The sequence below is a fragment of the Artemia franciscana genome, chromosome 17 (genome assembly GCF_032884065.1).
Source record: "Artemia franciscana chromosome 17, ASM3288406v1, whole genome shotgun sequence".
NCBI lineage: Eukaryota > Metazoa > Arthropoda > Branchiopoda > Anostraca > Artemiidae > Artemia > Artemia franciscana.
In genome coordinates this window covers 8,048,568-8,071,447 of record NC_088879.1, presented here as the reverse complement: position 1 = coordinate 8,071,447, position 22,880 = coordinate 8,048,568, and the positions used below count along the sequence as shown (strand labels likewise).

General features: G+C 33.2%; 1 protein-coding gene across 2 annotated transcripts in view; it reads left to right on the top strand.

The window, feature by feature from the left end:
• LOC136037779 (ubiquitin carboxyl-terminal hydrolase MINDY-1-like) overlaps nt 1-22,154 on the top strand; it is a 57,646-nt gene extending 35,492 nt beyond the window's left edge. The window contains exons 5-9 of one of the 2 annotated variants that reach the window (XM_065720607.1): nt 4,975-5,117; nt 8,098-8,264; nt 9,967-10,053; nt 16,046-16,199; nt 21,547-22,154. In XM_065720607.1, coding sequence (XP_065576679.1) covers nt 4,975-5,117; nt 8,098-8,264; nt 9,967-10,053; nt 16,046-16,199; nt 21,547-21,561 — 566 coding nt within the window. In that variant the 3' untranslated portion in view covers nt 21,562-22,154. The remainder of the gene's footprint in view (nt 1-4,974; nt 5,118-8,097; nt 8,265-9,966; nt 10,054-16,045; nt 16,200-21,546) is intronic. The other variant, XM_065720608.1, reaches the window with a different exon arrangement.
• Nucleotides 22,155-22,880: the final 726 nt, after the last annotated feature.

Genomic DNA, 22,880 nt, shown 5'->3' with positions numbered 1-22,880 from the left:
AGGAACTTATAAGGAGACTAATAAAATAGAGGAAAGTGGTCGAGGTCTTCCCTAATCCTCTTGTATATGAATAAGACGCCTCAAGATCTATTTTCTGCGAATTGCATATAAGGTCCCTGGGATCTATAATGCTTCTTGTCCAATTAATAAGGGGCTAATATTACACTCGTTAATATCTATTCTAGATATTAATAGATATCTATTAATAGATATCTAGATATCTATTTGCTGCAATTTGCATATATGGTTCCTTGAATCTATAATCCTTCTTGTCTAATTAACAAGGGCCTAATATTACGTCTTAATTATACCAATTAAGAAGGAGTTTGAATAGATAAGCTATTAAAGCCAAGAAACTAAAGAAAAAATTGATTCTCAATTAATAGCATTTCAAGTTTTAATATGCAACAACATGAGCTGAATTTCTATTTTAAACTGTGATCACTTATATGTCCCATTAAGGATGGTCCTGGCTTGCAATATATGTCTAGGGTAAAAGAAAACAAATCGTGAGTACCAATGGAAAAAGGACCTAAAACGAGGATGTTTTATTAAAACCAAATGTGAAACGAAATGTTTCTTATAACTATTATATTTGAATGGCCTGGTATCCCAAAACTTAGTGGAACAGAGGACCGAGCAACCCACCCCAGTTTCAGCTTTCAAGCGTTCATCTTTTTCTTCTATTAGTAGAGACGAATTTAACTAGATTTGTCAGACGTATTGAGCTTAACTGAACACCTCAAAGGCTCAAAAGGCCTGTTTTGGGTCTTATAGTAAGATGTTATATAGATCTTATAGTATATAAGCTTAGTATATATAGTATATACTATAGTAAGTTATAATAAGATCTTATAGTATATATATATATATATATATATATATATATATATATATATATATATATATATATATATATATATATATATATATATATATATATACATACATACATCAGATATTCGACAGATCAAATTGAGTTGTTGGGTGAAAATTTTCTCCCCATGGGCAGGTCGATTTTAAAAATAACCACATTCACTGATGTAGGGAGAAAGAGCGAAATTTACTCAAGATAATGGCATGAAATGCATTTCAAATACTGCATGTTACAAACAGTCACTCTGTCCCTAGAGGTTAGAATGAGGTCCGTCTTAGGATCCCAACCGGTTTCAGTCCACCCCCCCCCCTAGGTATGCCAAAAATTTTGATGCCCCTTCTTGATATTTAAGTTTTTGCTATTCAGAATTCTACGTGTATTCGCTAAAAAGGCCATTAATTTGGTGTTTTCTAGGGGGTTGTCATCTAGGCATATTTTATACTAATGAAAAACATCGTCTATATATGCGATGTATAAAGTCGTTGCAATATTATCATATATCTTTTTGTTCTTTAAATGCATTTAAATGTGACGTTATTAACAAGATAATTTTTTTTATATATATACTAGGGTTCTAAAGTATAGTCAGTCGTATTAATTAATAAATAACTTCTTAAATAAAAAAAAGCTCGTGTAATTTTTGACCGTCTACATTAAATAACTGGACATTAATTCCCATATGTAATACAACAAAGTCCTTGAGTTCAAAACATAACTCAGATAATTGCTCAATATGTTTAATGTCAACCGGTACTTGTAACCTACCTTTTGGTCCTACATAATGAAAGGAAAGAATAAATCACCTCGACCGATCAAAGCATTTCGGATGTTCTGTTTTTGTCCAGCCAAATAATTATGGACCTGATTTCCTGGCTAAAATATAAGATTAAAACATAGTTCTGGACTACTATTCATTATCTGATGGAATATTTTTCCTTACTTTATTAGCTTTATATTATGATAATGTCAATTATCAACGAAACACCAAAAATTGACATATCATACCGAAATTCTTTAGATTCGTCGGGAAAAATATTATTCTTGCTGTAACTAGTTTTTTAATTTATAAAATTATTATTAATTTAAATTGATTATTATAAAAATAAAATAGCTATTTAAAAATATTCTTAATTTATTTATTTATTAATTAATTATTCATTGATCAAGTAATTATTGTTGAATTAAATGACTTTAAAAATTAAATAATTATTAAAAACTATTCATTGATTAAATCATTATTGTTAAATTAAATTTATTATTACAAAAATTAAATATTTATTTAAAATATTATTAATTAATTTAGTATTTTTGGGAAAGGGGGTTCTCCTTGGGACTTTGTTATTAAGGTCTTTTGGGTCCTATCATAGTAAGATATTATTTGATACCACATTTACACACTTGTGGCAATTCAATAATGACGAAGCTGTAACTATTTTATTAATTTATGAAATTATTATTATTAAGTTAAATTTATTATTACAAAAATAAAATAGCTATTTAAAAATATTATTAATTTATTTTTTGATTGATTAATTGATTATTCATTAATCAAGTAATTATTGTTAAATTAAATGTATTTTAAAAATTAAAATAATTATAAAAAGACTATTCATTAATAAAATTATTATTTTTTCAGTTAAATTCATTATTACAAAAATTAAATATTTATTTAAAATATTATTGATTAATTTAGGATTTTTAGGAAAGGGGGCTCTCCTCTCCTTGGGCCTGAGCCTGGCTACATAACGTGATTCGTTATTAAGGTGTTTTGGTTCTTATCGTAGTATTGAAATTTACATGTATATCTCTTAAACTTGTGGCGATTCAATAATAACGAAGCTATCAAGCTTTTGGGCGAAGTTTCTCTCCATGGACAGCGCCACATAAAAGTAGCCAAACTCACCAATATGTATTATAGTGATAATCAAAGAGTATGGGTAATTTACAAGAGAGAAAACTGCCGCCAGAGGGAATATCTTCTGAAAAAAGTATCAGCACCATCTATCATATGGGGACACAGGGCATTTTTTCAAGCTCTGTAATAATCTTTCTGCAAGGAACTGAGATCAGATACGTATTATTATCCTAATTTTCCACGCACCAGTTTCAACTCTTATAAGCTACCCATACCCTTTTGTAATAATATCCATGCAATAAAGATGTGCATGGTTTCAAACTATAAATTGTTTAAGGTGGTCAAATATAGTATTAAAAACTCAATAAATAAGGTTGAATTCCTGTGGGTGTAAATGCGTAAATAGGAATACGTGTGTTGTACGTGGACACCGTAGTGCATGCTAATGAGCTGTAGATGACCCGACGGAAAATCTTCCATTGATGATTTCTAAGAGATCAATGTGTCAGACTTCAGAAACATCTCTCAGACAACAGCTGTCACTGCTTGGAGTTTCTCCTGTTTGGAAATTCCAAATTCTAATAGTGAGTCTTTAATAAATGTCTGGAGGATAGAGTAATAACATTTGACAAGTAAATTACTGATTTCTAGGATCTCTTATAAACCAGAAGATTAAGTCAGTTGCAAATTAAAGATTACTTAAAGATTAAAAGTTCTCATTAGACCAATTTGACAACCGAAGTGAGTAATAACAGTTATTCTTGTTGAAGGAAGGGCGAGTGGAATAATTCACTTCTATATTCATATTATGTATTACTAGCGTAGTATTATTATTCTTAAAGTACAGTAACATGGTGGAGGAAGCTAAAATACTGTTCAAAAAGTAATAAAACTAGAATACTGTTCTTGTAGTTCAAAAGTACTGTCTTTTTCTTAATTCGCGGTATGTTAAAATCTTTCATACTCACGGTCTTGAAATGGGAGGAGAGAGCAGACGAAAAGCACTCCCTACCCCTGCGGGTATCATAGGCATCCCAACAGCGCTGTCTAGGTAAAGAGCGATGCGTGCGCAATGTATTATTTTTTTCTTTTCTTTGGACCAGGGCACTTTGTATCAAATGAGTTGTCATAGAAGCTTCTAAAAGGGCTCAATTGACTGGAAATTGGAAGGGCTTGTGACCTTTTTAATATTCGAAAGTGACTGGAGGGCAACTAACACCCCTTCCACACCTACTATTTCCCGAAACACGTCCAATCAAAATTTTGAGATAACCATTTTTTTTTTCAACGTAGTTGAAAGGTCCGGAAATTATGTCTTTGAAAACGACACTCATCCCAGAGCCCTAAGGGCAGGGTTTGTAAGTTAAGCCCTGGGGGCATATAAGGTTTAGATAGAAAGGATGATCATATAAACTTCGGAAAGGGCTCATTGGATTGCTAATCAGAAGTTTTAGTGTGCTTTTTGAGATACAGAGTGATGAGATGGTGCATACCCCCCCCCCCCGCTCCTCGTACTAGCTTGTAGGTTTTTGGATCCAATTTTTATGCATTGAATAAAGCCCTGCTAAAGCATAAACATTGGATCCAAAAACCACAAGCTAGTCAATACGAGATGTGACTAGACAATTACTTGTGATTGACGTTATCTGAGTGCGAAAATGGAGATATTTAGGACATGCCCTGCAAGTGGATGGCCAGTGACTTCCAAGTGCTGTTCTTCACTGGCAATCAACTGGCACCCGTTTTATGGAAATCCCAGGAATACACAATGGCACAACTACCTGACTCACCTACGTAGTCTCAAAACTTTTTCCTTCCTGAGTGGGGTAACGGCAACTACCCGAATGGTAGTTGCAGCAAATCAATGGGATGATTGGAGGCTCTTTCTCAATGTCCTAGGTGCCCCTGGTGGCACACAGCTGAGGTTAGGTATAAACTAACCTCTTAGACAACCCAATTCCGCCCTTACTTGACAGTGGTTTTAGCTATCATCTTATGCATCTCTTTAATGCATCTGGCCTAAAACCCCTATTTCCTGGGTGGCCAAGTGCTGATATTGCAATACTATTAGCTTTACTTTTGCATAACACACCTCTATGCAATGGGATCCAAACTATCTTTATATTTAGCTTTGGTGAGCTACAGATTGGCTTCAGCAGTTTTTAATGTCACCAATCTGAAGAGTTTTGTGTATGCTGTTTTGATGAGGAATTTAGTAATTAATTGTGATCTTTTATTATAGCTGAAATCGCGGAAGCCTTTCTCGAGCAAACTGCCACTCAACTTACCTATCAAGGCTTGGTTGATCTAACCTTTACAGTTCAAGATGACGAGTTAGCTGTTTTCTTCAGAAATAATCACTTCAGCACCATCTATAAAACTAACGTAAGTAGTGTTTTTTTTTTTTTTTTTTTTTATTTAATCTGTTTGAATTGCAGCACATTGTGCATTTTTTCAAGCTTTTGAACAATATGTTTAGTTCTACTTTATCAATTAGTAATGGTAGTTGGTGGGAGACTGAAAAATACTGTCTTTTTGAATTACTGTTGTTAAAACCACAAAGTTAATTCGAGCACATACTCGAAGGGACTGCTGGATCTTTTTGCAATATTAAATATAGAAAAGCTAGTTTTTTTTTTTTTTACTGAAAGTAAGGAGCGACATTAAAACTTAAAACGAACAGAAATTACTCCGTATATCAAATGGGTTGTCCCCTCCGCAATCTCTCGCTCTTTACGCTAAAGTTTTTAATTGTTCTAAAAAGTAGAATTGTGGTAAAGATTCAAACTTTAGTGTAAAGAGCGAGGGATTGCGGAGAGGACAACCCATTTCATATACGGAGCAATTTTTGTTCGTTTTAAGTTTAATGTCGCTCCTTACTTTCAGTTAAAAAAAAGTAGTTTTTTTATATTTAATTTCTGAACGTTTTTGAGTTAATGCATGTTTGATTTTGGCTCTCCGCACATAAATTATTAAAATGAAATTTGCATATTAATTCTTTTTTTGGCTAAATGGCTTTCACTTAGTTTTGATCAGACGATTTTGAGAAATAAGGAGTGGGGAAGGAGGCCTAGTTGCCCTCCAATGTTTCGGTTACTTAAAAAGGCAACTAGAACTTTTAATTTTTAACGAACGTTTTTATTAGTAAAAAATATACGTAACATAAGAATGAACTTACCTAACAAACTTTTATATTATTATATTTTTATTATGTATATGATGGGGTTTGTCCCCTCGTTAATACCTCGCTCTTTACACTAAATCTTAAGTTTTGTCCCAGTTCTCTAAGAATGACCCCTGAATCAGAAAGGCCGTAGAATAAATAGTTGTAGTTACTAAAAAATACTTTAGCACAAAGAGCGAGGTATTTATATCCTCCTAAATACCTCGCTCTCTATGCTAAAGTATTTTTAGAACCCCTCATATGCGTAATAATCTATGTTCGTTTTAAGTTTTAATGCTACTCCTTACTTTCAATTGAAAAAAAACTTTTTCTATTTTTTTTTTTTTTATAGTAATGCTAGAAAATCCTGCGCCCTTTTCATTGAATTTCTCTTCCCCCATGACATATTCCTCCAAGGAAAGATCCTCCCACATAGCCTCCTCCCCTCAACCCCACCCCCCTAACCAAAAAATTCCCCTGAAAACGTCTGTTCACTTCCCAGTAACCATTACTGTATGTAAACACTGTTCAAAGTTTGTAACTTGCAGCCCCTCCCCCGGGGACTGTGGGGGAGTAAGTCTTCCCCAAATACATAGTTATTATTGTTTTCGACTATTCGGAACAAAATGGCTATCTCAAAATTTTGATCCGTTGACTTTGGGAAAACAATGAGCGTGGGAGGGGGCCTAGGTGCCCTCCAGTTTTTGGTCACTTAAAAAGGGCACTAGAAATTTTCATTTCCGTTAGAATGAACCCTCTTGTGACATTCTAGGACCACTTGGTCGATAGGATGATCCCTGGGGAAAAGATAAAAAAAAACAAACAAATAAATAAACACGCACCCGTGATCTGTCTTCTGGTAAAAAGTACGAAATTCCACATTTTTGTAGATAGGAGCTTGAAATGTTTGCTATGGGGTTCTCTGATACGCTGAATGCGATGGTGTGATTTTCGTTAAGATTCTATGACTTTTAGGGGGTGTTTCCCCCTATTTCCCAAAAAAGGCAAATCTTCTCAGGCTCGTAACTTTTGATGACAAAGACTAAATTTAATGAAACTTATATATTTAAAATCAGCATGAAAATCCGATTCTTTTGTTACGTTTACTATTGAGTCGGGTCGCTCCTTACTACAGTTTGCTACCGAACTGTTTGATTACGGTTTTTTGTATCTCTTCTCATTCTTTGACTGTCTTTGTGTTACAGGAAAAAATATTATCCCTAACAAAAGATTATATGAAAAATTCGTTTTAAGCGAGAATCGTTATGTAATGGAATAAGAAGGACAATTCTAAAAGGACTAGCATAACTCGAGTTTTAGCCTAAAAACAGGTCATCCTAAAAATCCGAAAAAAGGGAAAAAAGTACAACCAATAATTAAAAATCAATAAAGTTTGATCCTCTTATTCAGAGATTTTTTTTTTTTTTTTTTTTTTTTTTTTTTTTTTTTTTTTTTTTTTTTTTTTTTTTTTTTTTTTTTTTTTTTTTGCTCAGAGAATGTAATATATAAATATGAGTCAGATTTTTAACTGCAGCCTCATATTTTTACATAGTTTTTGCCAGTTCAATCCTCTAATGAAGACCAATAAGCCTAAAACTGTAAGAAAAAAGGCTAATAAGCCGTTTCTATTTCAGTATCTCAAGCTGTAATGTTATGTTTAAGCTATTAACTAATTTTTAACTAAATGGTTGAAAAAAACGTGGTGCCTTTGGAATAAGCGTACGCGTGTGAAGGATAAGCTGGTGGTTTGCACAGAAAAAGCAGCTTTTTCTTGGCAATTATTTTAAATTTGTTAAACATGGAGGCTTAAAGAAGGAAGTTCATTTAGCCAAGCCGATTTCAGTGAGGTTGGAAGGATCTAAACTTCTATACTAGTGTTTTCAGTAGTATTTCTAGCAATTCGTAATGTCTTCAGTATTAGGATTTCCAGAAATCCAGTGTTGAAAATATTTAAGTTAATTTGGTCAAACTCATCTTACATAAGTTGGTACAAATACAACCATATACAATAAAAACAACCATTACAATTAAAAAAGGCTACGTATGTCCAACCCTTAGCTTTCAATTGAAGGTCTTGTGACGTTGTTGCTAACGTTAATAACGTTAACGTATTAGATTTTTACTTTCGTGAATCGAAGCGGGAGCAACTTAGAATACTCGTTTATGCTCTGTAATATTTTCATCCGCTTACTCTTATTCTAGAATCAAATGTTCACACTCCTAACCGACCAGGGTTTCCTAAAAGATGATTCTAATATATGGGAAACTCTTCAGGATATAGATGGCTCTGGTATATTCGTCAATTCTAGCTTCATGATTGGCGGGAAGCCTTTATCGATTTTCCCAGGGAAAGAACAAGAAGGCAAAGAGTAAGTGTGAAGGTTTTTATGTTCGAAAATCAATTATTGAGCCTTGGGCTATTAACTATTGAAAATTAATGTTGGGCGAAAATTAATTATCGGGTGCTTTGCCAATATTTGAAAGCGAAATTTGTAATCTCAACATGAATTAAGTGTTCCTGTTGCCAGATACCCACTGCTGAACTGGGTGTTGAGTTCAGCCTTGCTCAGACAAGTGTATATTTACTTTCTGGAATTAGTTTTTTATTATAAATTTGCAATAAACCATTAATAAATTTGCATAATAGCAAATTCTGTATACCGTCACAAAAAAATGGAGTGAGTAAAGTGGAAATAGTTGGAAACAATACGTTTTACTAGCATTATTTGTAAAACTAGAAAAAAAAAATATTTGTCAATATTTGAAATTATAAATTTGTAATCTCAGCAAGAGTTAAGTGTTCCTGTTGCCAGTTACCAACTTGCAAATCGGGTTTTGAGTTCAACCTTGCCCAAACAAGCCAATGTAAGCTTCCAGGGAAAAAAAAAATTTTCATCTTCTTTTTTAATGAAATTTAGATGTATCTTCAAACTACGTATTAGTTCTTTCCTACGACAAATTTTTGAAATATCAATATACGATGATAATCTCAAATTATTTCCCGCCAGTTTTGCGGTGTTTGTGGTTGGTATTGCTTGCCTTCCTTTTTTTTTCTTGTTTCTTTACATTGAAATAGAGACATCATTATGTTAAATCATATTATAAGTAATTATTTTCAAAAAATGTAATCTTACTTACAAAAAACCTTTATGAAAACACCTAAAACTATTCAGATGATTTTACTGCTTTTATGTTAGAGATTTTAGATTTTTTATGTTTGTGATTTCTTTCCCATAAGAGCTATTATTTGGTGTGCTTGCTTGGATGAGTTGGTAGAGGTTAGTTTACAAAATGTCACTTTTCATATTTAATAAAGGTACCGATTCAAGTGAACCAATAAACATGCACGGACTGCAAAACTGAAAATAAAAAGAAAGTATAGGGGAGGTAGTAAGGAAGGAGGGGAGAGCCTTACCTAGTGTTGAAAACTTAACAGATAATACGTCCGATGGTTAGTCCCATTAGTCAGCCTGAGCATGTCTCAAAAGGAACTCTCTCAAAGACAAACAAGGTGTGAACTCACTGTTATGACCAAGAATGGCTCAATTTCTGTCTTTGGTACTGTGAAGTACCAGACCAAGGCTATATTTTACTTTTCTGGTTTTTTTCTCTATCTCTATTCCTCTCTTTTTCTCACTTCCTCTCTTTTCTTTCACTCTCTATCTCTCTCTCTTCTTTCACTCTCCCTCTCCCTCTCTCTCTTCTTTCACTCTCTCCCTTCTTTCACTCTCTCCCTTCTTTCTCTCTCTCTCTCTCTCTCTCTCTCTCTCTCTCTCTCTCTCTCTCTCTCTCTCTCTCTCTCTCTCTCTCTCTCTCTCTCTCTCTCTCTCTCTCTCTCTCTCTCTCTCTCTCTCTCTCTCTCTCTCTCTCTCTGTCTCTCTGTCTCTCTCTGTCTCTTTTCACTTCCTCTCTCTCTCTCTCTTTCTCTCTTTTCACTTCCCTCTCTCTCTCTCTCTTTTCACTTCCCTCCCTCCCTCTCTCTCTGTCTCTCCCTCTTTTTTTTCTTTTTTATAAAAGCTTAGGCTTTGAAAACCTATTAACCCAATTTGTAGCAGCTTATTTGTGTTGCAGCTTTGAAATTGCTGCTAAACTTCAGCGTGAAGCAGAAGAGATTCAAGAAGCTTCTGTATTCTCTGGAAAAGAATCTCCGCTAACCGAGTAAGTTTAGCTTTGATAAGCCTTCTGAAGTTTAAATAAATAAGTAAATTATTTAAAAAGTTTACCATATTATATCACTCCAATAACTTTTATTTCTTACGTGGTTTTCCATTTATATGTTACCATCAAAAGATATATAAATAATGCTGTCATTATTGTTTAAATCAAAGTCAGTAATATTTAAATAAGATCCGTTGTCCTGTGGTGGCGCAGTGGGTTTGACCTTAGCTTGGTAATACGGGACCCAGAGATCGAATCACGCTGCAGGAATGCACTGCAGGGCCGACGCAGGGATCATAGTAGTCAAGAAGTGTCGTTAATTCTTAAATAAATAAATAAATAAGATCCTTTTTGCAGCAGTAGCTAGCAACCTTGGAAGAGACGATCGCGTTCAATACTAAGAAAGATATAACTCCTAGAAATAGAATCAGATCAAAACAAGAGGTACACTATTAGAACCGCCTTGTCCTAAACTCCTATATAGAAACTTACTGTCCCTTGGCTTGAATAACTTTAGGGGAATAAACTTTAGCCTGGAAGGCATAATTTACCAAAACATGCTTGAACTGCAGTAACGGTAAAAAGGATTGCCGGTTGCAATGAAATGATCTGCCGATGCGGCAGAAACGAGCTCGCTAACAGCCATCCTAACACACAAGAGAAGCTCCAGTCCTTTTCAGTCAGCCTATTCTCATTTGGGCACTTCTTTGTTTTTGATCAGCAGGCAATGCAACAAACCATAGCAGATTTTTTAGTTTTATTTTGGCTGAGAATGACCCTTAACATGTTTTGTTGGTCGTGCCTAGGCCCTTGGGAAGACCATAGAGTTGAAAACTGTTGCGACTTTCCGGAAATTTACTAACCATCTCAAGCCAGACTTTTTGAATCAGGAAAGAGAATGTACGGGGAAAAGCATAGAACCTATCGTTAAAAATTAAACATTTAGATATGCGAACAAAACACAATTTTCTACAGACAAAGTCGTATAAAGTGATGAAGGAGTTGCTCCCTGTTTTAAAAATGATTTTATTTTGCATTTTAATATGAAGAGACCAAAACATAATTGAAGACATTTTATTTAAAAGGATAAAAATGTTACAAGGAGGAGTGGAAAAGTTGATGTTTCAGTGGATTTGACAGATGTCCAACTGAAAAGTGTTAAGTATTATGCTCGACTTTGCAGCGATCTAAGTCAGCGACTATGTCAAGTTATAAAGTATCGTTCCCACACAGTGCGTTGAACTCGAATCCTCTCTCCACTGTACAGCAGGAACTTCTAATAAAAATATTCCATTCAGTTTGTAATACCTATGACGTGATAGTATGTGTAAAAAAATTTAAATAGAAGATCGATATGGTTCATTATGATAAACAAAAATGAATAATAAAAAAAATATACCGTTACAATATTTGCCACAATGACAATCACAACGAGTCAAAATTGAAAGTGAAGAACAAAGAAATATCCGGTTAGAAGATAAGCATCACCGAGAATTAAAACGAGTCAAAAATAAAAGTGATGTATACGTAAAAGATCGGTATAGTTCAATGTAAATATGGGTGTCAGTATCAGAGTCTGAAACCTAGTAAAGAACGAACCACGGCATATAGTTACTAAAAGTTAAAATAATACAAGCATCTTTTAAAAAATTGCTTTTTGGGGGTATGGCGTCCTATTTGACTTACTTAGCTGCCTAATTCTCTGAGGATTGTCTCTTACTATTCCAACTAAGAAAAATTTAAATAAAGACCACACTGCCTTTTCATTAAAAAAATAGAAGAAGGTAACGGAAGGTTTTTGGAAGACAGTGAAGACAACCTAAGCGATTATTTCGACTGTATAATCAACAGCCTTCTTCAGAGGAATATATTGGAAAAAAAATGAAAAAACTAACGTACTCAAGAATATATCGGCAAAAAATTTTCAAACTAATAGGCAGCAAATTAATATAATTCTGACAAAGTCTTAGCGTCTTAACCTCACAAAGATTCATCCAAGACTGACAATAAAGGTTATTGATTTAAAGTATTCGAACTGATTAAAATTGTAACTGTTCCTCATTGTCGTATTAGCTATTTTTGTCACTAATCTTGCATGTCTTTTGGAAACGGGTTCATTTTGATGGGCTAACATATTTATTTTATATTCCCTATATTCTTTTTGATGATTAAATTTGTGAAACTAATCTTGCGTCGCGACCTATTTCGATATTGTTAGTATGATATACAGTTTTGTTTTGTTAGTATTATATGAAGATTTCTATGTTGTTTTTTTGTGACACAATCGTAAAAAAAATATGCTCTCTCTAGAAATCTATTATCATTATAATTATTTTTTGAAATCCCTTCATACAGTAAAAACTACAAATAACGAAGGTAAAGAGAAACAAAAGAGTGAACAAAATAGATCAAATAATTATAGACTGCGCAAACATAAACAATGTATGGATAACATAGTCATGAACACATTATGTATGGACTTACAAATAGACAATATATGGATAACAATGTCATAAAAACATTATATATAGACTTGCAAATAAATCATATATGGATAAACAATAATATATGGATAAAATATACAGTAAAATAAACAATATATGGATAACAAAGTCATAAATACATTATTTATAGATTTACAAATAAATAATATATAAATAAGCAATAACATATGGATAAAATAAACGGTAAAATAACAATATATGGAGAATAAAGTCATAAACACATTATATAAAGACTTTTAAATAAACAATAAATGGATAAACAATAATAAATAAATAAAATATACAATAAAATAAACAATATCTGATTAACAAAGTCATAAACACATTAAATATAGACTTAAAAATAAACAGTATATGGATAAACGATAACTTATAGATGAAATTAGTAATAAAAAAACAATATATGGATTACAAAGTCATAAACACATTAAATATAGACTTACAACTCACAACCACATGTGACGCATGAGTAACGGATAATAAAAGGATAAAGATCCTCCAGAGCCATTGCTTGCGCATAGGGCGTCGAATCGACGTTTCAGTTGCTGGGTGTTTTTTACAGGGACAAGTAGCAAGCTTGTCGCCCAACGTTGCTGCGGCGGGGATCGAACCCGGGTGCTCCATATTGTCAATCAGAGCATCAATCCACTGTGCTACAATTTGCCGGTTACCTATGTACGGATTGCCGGTTACCATAAATAATTTTATGGTAACCCAACCTTGTCGCCCAACGTTGCTGCGGCGGGGATCGAACCCGGGTGCTCCATATTGTCAATCAGAGCATCAATCCACTGTGCTACAATTTGCCGGTTACCGATGTACAGATTGCCGGTTACCATAAATAATTTTATGGTAACCCAACCTTGTCGTTCAACCTTGGTGCGGCGGGGATCGAACCCGGGTGCTCCATATTGTCAATCAGAGCATCAATCCACTGTGCTACAATTTGCCGGTTACCGATGTACAGATTGCCGGTTACCATAAATAATTTTATGGTAACCCGACCTTGTCGCCCAACGTTGCTGCGGCGGGGATCGATCCCTGGGTCCCATATTCCCAAGGAAGAACATCAATCCACTGTGCTACAACAGTCACGGATACCAAAAGAATAAAAAAAAAAGAACCAAATACTTATACTTTGCGAAATACGTTTATCTTTTGGACGCTTGGGGACGTTTTGGGGTTTACGTTTATCTTTTGACGTTTGGTAATTTTCAGCCCATTGGAGGGCATTGGGCCTTTACGGCCCGATCGCTTGTCTCAGTTTGATGAGTTTTCCCATAATTATAATAATCAAGTCAGGGAGTAATTGAAAATCAAGTTGGTTTACTCCAGTTTCTAATGTTTTATAATACAGTCTTAGAGTGGTTGATTACAGAGTTGCTATGGTTAATAATTTATGTCTAAGTTTAGTAATTTTTCTTGTGGTGATTTTTAGCTGTTTTTGCGCTTTGTTATCTAATTTAGTTCTTAAATATTGTAATGAAGTGGTTTCCAACTTTCTTGAACCGGCACCCCCCTTAAAAAAAAAAATTGATTTGCCCCCCTTTAAAAAACAATTTGCTGCGTCCCGTTAATTTATCTAAAAATCAAGTTTCATAAATAATCCACTGATGTTACAATTTATTTAATGGACTACAAAATATACACAATATTTATAATTAATTATAATAATATAAAAAAAGAAATATATAATAAAATAAAATAATATAAAATAATATAATAAAAAGAGTATATAATTAATATTACTACAACATAAAAATTTAATGCGATGATTGAGCTAGTTTTTCAGCACAAGTTTTCTCAAACCGTGGTATCATTGAAGAAATCGCGGTTCTCAGTTCGTTTTCAATCATGAAGCGAGATCGATACTTCATTTTTAAGATAGCTACTGAAGAAACACCAGTTGCACATTGTGAGATGTTACAAATGGCAAAAAAATTTCTAAAGCTTTGTTTGTCAAAGTAGGTAAAATCGTCCTTTACTCGTAGCCAAAACGTGGGAATTACGTATACTGCTGATTTATTTTTTTGACACCTATTTGACTTTTAGTTTGTATTCGAAAATGATAACAGCTGCATGCCCCCCTTGCAGAAGTCTCCCCCCTAGAGGGAGGGGGCTTTCAGGTTGGAAACCAATGTTGTAATGTTTTAAATGTAGGCTATTTTTCACAAACACAGAAACACACTTATAAAACAATAGTGAAAATTTTTCTCAAGACAATGGAATTCACGAAAGTAAAACAGTTCAAAATAGGGATGAAACCTTTTAATTGACAGTGAACAGATATAAAGTTATTTAACTGGATATGTGAAACACATATACAGTGTTCATCATCAGCAGTAAAACCAGTTTTACTGCCTATGATGAACACCGTATATGTGTTCGAAATATCCAGTTAAATAATTTTATATCTGTTCACTGTCAATTAAAAGGTTTCATCCCTGTTTTGAACTGTTTTACTCTCGTCATGGAAAGGCAGTGTGGTCTTCATAGTTATCTAAATGAAATTCAGTTCAGTGACTATTTTGGCCCTATATCCAAGGGCCGTCCTCTGCACAACACAAGCAAAAATATAAAAAGGTAAAAAAAAAATCTTTACTGAAATCGATCTTTCGGGTAAAAAATAAAGAAGTCACATTTGAAACCACGAGAACAAATCGTCGTTAAAGGAATAAATTTTTTCAAATAGTTATATACATAAATACACATTTTAAACTTCCCATTTTTTTTTTTTTTTTTTTTTTTTTGTTTAGTCTGAATTGAAAACTAAATGAAAAAATTTCAAATGGTCCAAAACATCAAGTCGTGACATATTCTGCCACGCAATAAACCTCTGGAGCAGGTATAAAAAGGTTCTAAAGCAGCCAGTAGCAGAATTCAATAGAAATCTAAAAGTGATCAAACCTGCCAATAAATTTTGCTAGGCAATGAAAACTACCAAATAGTATTGCTACCATGCTACCCCACTTTTTCCCCTGCGGCTCTGGAGATACTAGACCCCACTAAATGGTTTAAGTAATTTTGGCAAAAATGTATATTTTTCTTATATTTTTTGACACCCCTTCTCATTCTCCTCCATAGAAAAGTTGTTGGCGATACTCTGTAAACTGGCGAACACTACACTTCGATTGTATCGTATTTAAGTATCAGCTTCGACCTATCACCTGGAAATTCCCAAAGATTTTGTCGACATTTTTATAATCTTACAAATAAACAATATATGGATAAGCAAAATCTTGCAAATAAACAATATGTGGATAAACCATCTATATAGGAAATCCATCCAGGAAATTTCACCAGGAAATCCCCAAGATTTAGTCGTGGTTTTTATAATCTTGCAAATAAACAATATAAGGATAAACAATCCATATAGGAAATCTAGTCCATCCAGGAAATTTCACCAGGAAATCCCCAAAGTTTTAGTCGAGGTTTTTACAATCTTGCTGAGAAGAAAGTTTATATGTTTTTTTTTTGTCCATTTGCAGTGAACAGTTAGCTCATCAGCTTCAGCAGGAAGAAGAGCGACGAGTAGGTACTTCTACCTCAGATTTGCCTAGTCCTAGCACAAGTACTGGTAGCCAAAGAAGGCCTTCAACTGCTACAAGAAGACAGTCAGCAAATCGAGATAATAAGTCCTCTGTAAGTAACTTAGAAAAATTTGAACATTGTTAAATATATCTAATTAGCTTATGTAATTCATTAGCTTGAATTATTACTACTACTGCTAACCACTTATCGTAGCTCCAAACCACCTACGTCCAGTCCAGCTGCACACGCTTCTCCTCTCTCCCCTCCCCGATTTACTCTTTGCTCCTTTCCAGCGAAGGACGGGCAATCTTGATTAATTACTTCTACTGATTATAACTGATTACGTATACTGGTTATATCTGATTATTACTGATTATAACTTGATTCTAACTGATTTATTAATAAAGTAATAATCAATAACTAATAACTTAAAAAACTGATAAATTATCTAATTAACTAATGACCCTGACTATTTGTTTGGTAAATACAACCACCGGAATTGCCGTTCGTGGTTCGCTCTTTACTAAGCTCTCGCTAAAGAAAAATCCAGTTGCTTTTTCACTTTGTGTTTTCGGAAAGATTGCCCTTCTTTTTTTTGGGGGGGGGGATGTTTATCAAGGCTGAAAGCTGTTGACTGGATTTTAAGTCGATGAAAGGCGTCTTGCCTGTACACAGGGAATGGGAGAGCGTTATTGAGAAACAATGGCATAATTTTCTTTTAGTTTAGAGTCAGATCAGAGCTCTCGGTGACATAGGGGAGGGGGAATCAAAACTAGAAAAAGTACAATTTTAGGTTTCTTTTGTCCAATAGAAGTGTGGGTGGTGCATCAAAACTTTTCGCATCCGTTCTGTAAAGATTTCTAGTTTATTATAAATTATCTGGCTATTTCTAAAAATATATATTTCTAAATAACTAAAAACTGTTGTGCAAAAAGTAAAAATTCTAAAAAAAAAATTCTAAAAGTAAAAAAGTAAAAGTAAAATTCTGTTAAATCCCAACTTGAAGATCATCAAAATTCTAACCACCTTGTTGCAGTCTAGTGATTCGTGAGGACATATGATAACGCATGTATTTTATGTGGTAACAATAATTGGTAACATATGGTAAATATCTGCTTCAATATTTGAGAAGAACATGAGTGTGAAATGATGAAAAGGAGAATAATAATCTTTAAAAGAAAATTAAATAACAAGACTGAAAGCTCAAACGATATCTGAGTCGAAGCGAAAATTCAGAAATCATCAAAATCCAAGTATCAGGAAAATATCAGCTTAATGAGGCTTTACATAATATCGGCTGATCTATTAATTCAAATTGCGTGGTCTGTGTTTTTGGGGTAAACAGTTGACTTCTGAACTAATTTCGATATTTCTATAGTATTTCAAATATAAGTACTTGAGCTAGGCCAGTGAAACTTTCAGTGATTTTCAGAATTTGGTATTTAAACTAATTCTTGTAAGTTTTGTAAGTTTGAATACGTTTCTTTCTTTAATGTATCAAAGAAAGTTTGTCAGAAGTGTGGTTGCTTAGCCTATAGGATATAGGCTTATAGGTCTGTGTTTTTGGGGTAAGCAGTTGACTTCTGAACTAATTTCTATATTTCTATAATATTTGAAATATAAGTGCTTGAGCTAGGCCAGTGAAACTTTCAGTGATTTTCAGAATTTGGTATTTAAACTAATTCTTGTGAGTTTTATAAGTTTTAATACGTTTCTTTCTTTAATGTATCAAAGAAAGTTTGTCAGAAGTGTGATTGCTTAGCCTATAGGATATAGGCCTATAGGTCTGGGTTTAAGTTTTATAAGTTTGAATACGTTTCTTTCTTTAATGTATCAAATAAAGTTTGTCAGAAGTGTGGTTGCTTAGCCTATAGGATATTTAGGTTTAATAAGACTTTTTTCGATTATCAGTTTTAATTTGGTTTACCAGTCCGTAAAAAGTTAGTTGTGCTAAAATTCTTGTCCCCTTCTCCTATCAAGTTGAATTCTGGAAAATCATTGATTGTCAATAGTGCTCTTTGAATTGCTGATTAGAATGGAAAATAATGGAAAGGAATGGAAAGGTCTCTTATTAGGTCAAGCTTGCGTCACCTTTCGCATTTTGAAAAATTAGACCTGTTTGTTAATCTTTTTCTCTGTGCTTTCCGTAACTTCTTTCATTGTCATCGGACTACATAGAGATAAAAAATTAAACAGAAGAGTTAAGAGACTTATTTTGATTCATAAACAAAGAGGCCAAGTAACTTGTTCAATGTTATACCCATCAGGGACGAAATGATGGAGGGGTTATGTGGGTTAAGGACCCCAACTCCCTTATTAATGAACAAGTTAAAGTTATAGTTAAAGCTTGTACAATAATGAAAATCAAGAGGGAAAAATTGCGAGCAAGCTGGTACACAGATGTAGAGGAGGATATTAATAGGACTTGGTAATTTTTTTTTTTTAGGCTTTTTATACTTCTTTTTTTATTGCTCTTTTAAATTGTTTTAAAAAGGTTTATTGAGCAAAGTGAATCGAGAACCAGCCCTGGCAGGTGGAATTGGTATTTCTAAGTAAGGAACAACACAATCGCAATCAAAAAAAGAAAAGAAAAAATGTACAATGAAATTAAAACGACGAAATCTACCTACGACTGAAAGTGAAATTCTAAGTACACGGATGAAATAGACCACTAGACAATTTCTGTTTCGAAATTACGATTTATTATATGCAGAACACTGCCTTTCTATTCTAGCTATGAAAATGAAATATTTGAAATTCAAAATAAAGAGTATAAAAATAACCAACAAGTACACGATTTTTTAAGTCTTTCTTTACAACTCTAATTTAATTAAGTTAACAACTTAAATTAATTTAATTATAATCAATTAACTTAATTAATTTGCAATTATATTAAGAAAATTAATCAAAAACTACTCAGGCGCCATTTAGTTTCACAGAATACATTCTTTTAGCTTATTACATAATGATAATGTTTATTATAATTTCTTTAATTTAGAAGTTGCGCAATTACTCATGCCCGACAAAAAAAGTAAAAAAAGAAGCAAACAATAAAAATGAACTAATAAGTTATTAATTAAGAAAATTAATCAAAAACTACTCAGGCGCTATTTAGTTTCACAGAATACATTCTTTTAGCTTATTACATAATGATAATGTTTATTATAATTTCTTTAATTTAGAAGTTGCGCAATTACTCATGCCCGACAAAAAAAAAAGTAAAAAAAGAAGCAAACAATAAAAATTAACTAATAAGTAAGCTTCATCGGTAGAAAAGGGGACAGAGAAGAACAAGCTACAAAAAAAAAACTGGAAAAAATAATTACGAAATGCGACCGGATGGCTAAAGTAATTTTCCACTGTTTTGTGCGTTTTAAAAAGTAAATATTGCGAAAAAGTAGACAGAAAAAGAGCGCTAAAAAAAACTAGAAAAACCAAAAATGAAATAAGACCAAACGGCGATACTGTATTTCTACTTTGTCATATATTTAAAACCAAATAATATGAAAATAAGGACAAAAAAACACCCTCCAAATAACTGTAAAAAAGAACAACAGTGAAATGAGACCAAGAGGCGAAAAATATATTTCATAGTAAAAATTGAAAAAAAAGTAAATATTGGAAAAAAAGTGGAGATAAAATCTTGCTAAAACAAACTGGAGAAATCGAAAATGAAATGATGGCGAAAGTAAGTTTCTATCGTCCTGTACATTTAAAAAGTAAATATACGAAAAAGTGACACAGAAAAAAACCCCTACAAAATAATAAAAAAACAAAAGGCGAAAGTAGATTTCTACTGTTTTGCACATTTAAAAAGTAAATAAGGAAAATGCAGAAAGTGGTGCTATATCATCGCTAATTATCGGCAGTGTGGTCTTAACAGCAGCAAAAAAGGCGGTCCCTGTGTGATATCCTGGCTATTTTCCCTTAATCATGCATGGCGAAGGTCTTGGGGTTGCGTCGCCACGTTCGTTCTATTTTTAGTACCTAGTTATCTTAAATAGAAAATTCCTACCCGATTAAAACAAATGGTTTTTCAAAAATTACATGGTTTTCTTTGGTATGAAAATGACTGATATCTCTTAAACTTTTCAAAGCAGTTTCATGTCAAAAGCAGTAAATAATAGAAAACGCTGAACAGAAAAACTTAAGAAAAACGAAGAAGTGACAATAACAGAAAATGAAAAAAAGTGAGTAAACGAGCTCAACTGAAAGATAAGTTGTTAGATAAGAAAAAGAACTGAGGATATTACGGCACAGATGCAGTAAAACCCTAAATTAGGAAAGATGAAACATAAAAAAAAAAGAAAATGCGTCGTGAGTTCCTTAATTTGAGTGCTATCCTTGGCGGGTAATATATCATTAGGGGGCAACTTTGGACCTTAGAATGAGCAGTAATAACCCATTTGCAGGAGGGAGATTAATATCTTGTCTGAACTAGTAATTTTTTATGGAGTTTTGCTTTGAATATAATTTGCAGGGAGTTAAGCTATGGAGCCGCAGCTTGAAGGGGATGTAGTATATTCTTTGTTGTAACCCTTTCTATTCAGATGGACAGTACTGTCCTCTTGCAATGCTTTTTAATCTGAGATGTTAATAGAAAAACTGCGTTGCATAATCCTGAACCAGCTATTGGGGTAGTGTCATTGGGTCTATAATGGAGGGAAGGGGACTATAGTTTCTTGTCTCAAATGTTCGAAATTTTTGTTGTACTTCAGATTAATATGGAGGGGATACGATCCACCTGATTTCAGGGAGACATTAAACGGACAGGGGTGATAGACCCAGCACCCCCCCTAGAAACAAAAAAAGTTCCACTTTTACATTGACAATTCCGTATAAGATAAACCACCCTTGACACCCGTTAAACCCAATTTAAAAAAGAAGAAAGTTGTTGGCACTTTTCGCATGTATTTCTCAAAAAAAAAAAAAAAAAAATGTAAAATAGATAATTTCTCAAAAATAATGTAATCTTACATGACCACTCTTTGACATGAAAATCATTTTCAATTCAAAAGGTGTCAAAAACAAAAATATAAGCACACAATGGCTTAAAGTACTTACGAGCGTTATTTGCGTCTTATACGTTATTGGCGTTCTGCACGAGCGTTATTTACGCTCCATTCTTGTTTCATTTGAAAAAATAATATTATAAATAATATTATTTAAATTATAAATAAATAATAAAAATAATTGAAAAAATCATAAATAATTCATTCATAGCAGTGTCATTATCAGCTTGCTCTTGGCTAAAATTTCTGTCATTTTTCTATGCCTACACTTGCTGCCTCTTTCGTTATAAAGTTTTAAGCCTCCATTTTTTATTTTTATCCCTGTTATATTAAGTATTATATTATACAATTGTATTATTAAATTATATTATATAATTAAGTTACAATATTAATATACTGTATTCACTATTATTATTATAAGTATTTATATTCTTTTCTCTTTTTAGTGCACTGTCTTGTAAAGATCTACTGAATTCTTGTTCATGTGTGAAGTGATATTAGCCAACATTTTATATCTTTTGTTTCTTCTCCAGTTTCTATTTGCTTCTTCTGTATTTATTAGCTTCGTATATTTCTTGGTTAGCTTTTTTGTGTGTGTGTGTTTTTAGGATTTAAAGCTATGGACTACCACGGTTAGAACAAGATACGAGGTGCGATAGAAAAGTAATGAGACTGATTTTTCTTTTACAAAGTTTTGTTGAATTCTGTTACCAGTGTTATCCCCTCAAAAGTAGTGTCCTTAGGGAGCTACACACCCATGGAAACGTTTTTCCCGCTGGAAGCCTTCAACCGTTATGGTCTTCAGCATGTCTGTTAAAGCCTTTTGGACCAGAATAACGGCCAATCATGCTGGTCACTTAAAAAAGGCACTAGAGTTTTAGTTTCTGTTTGAATGAGCCCTCTCTCGATATGGTCAATGGTCTAGGACCATTGTTTGGGTATAATCACAACAGGGACAAAAAAAAAGTAAATAAAAGAACACGCATCCATGATTTTTCTTCGGGCAAGAATATAAATTTCCTTATTTTTGAAGATAAGAGCTTAAACTTCTACTAAAAAAAAAAAAAAAAAAAAACACTCATTCGTGATCTTTCTTCTGGCAACAAATACCATACTTTTGTCGATGGTAGCTTGAAACCTCTACAGTAGGATTCTTTGATACGCTAAATCTTAGGGTGTAATTCAATTAAGATTCCTTGACTTTTTTGTCTATTTGCCACCTTTTTGAAAAATCAGGCAAATTTTATCAAGGTTGTGTTCTGATGGGTAATACTAAACTTAATGAATCTTGCATATTTGGAATCAACAATAAAAAACCAATTTTTTCGATCCATTTCTGTATTTCAGTTGATATTGAGATATTCCGTTATGCACAACGAAAACTCTATTTCACTAATCGCAAACTTACTAGTCGAGTAGTTAACGGGCTGAGTGCAAACTCGAACTGAGCCAAGGAAGGGTTCTGACACATGCGCTGTCTCCTTGACAACATTGCAGGTTTGCCAGATCACTTGCAGTATCACTGGTTTCATTACTTTTCTACCGCACCTCATATATGTCAAAAAGTATTTGTTGAGTATTTCAAATGTGGTTACCCATTAAAAACAAGTTAATAATTGAATGTAGATCATTCTTTGTGATGGTGAATTTGAAAACATTACTATTTAATTTTTTTAATTTATGATAAACTGCCTTTTGTTGGTATGCTAGTTTTTCAGTAGTACTACCTTCAAATGTTTCCAATATTCCCTAATTTCCCGACAAAACTGATTTTACCGTC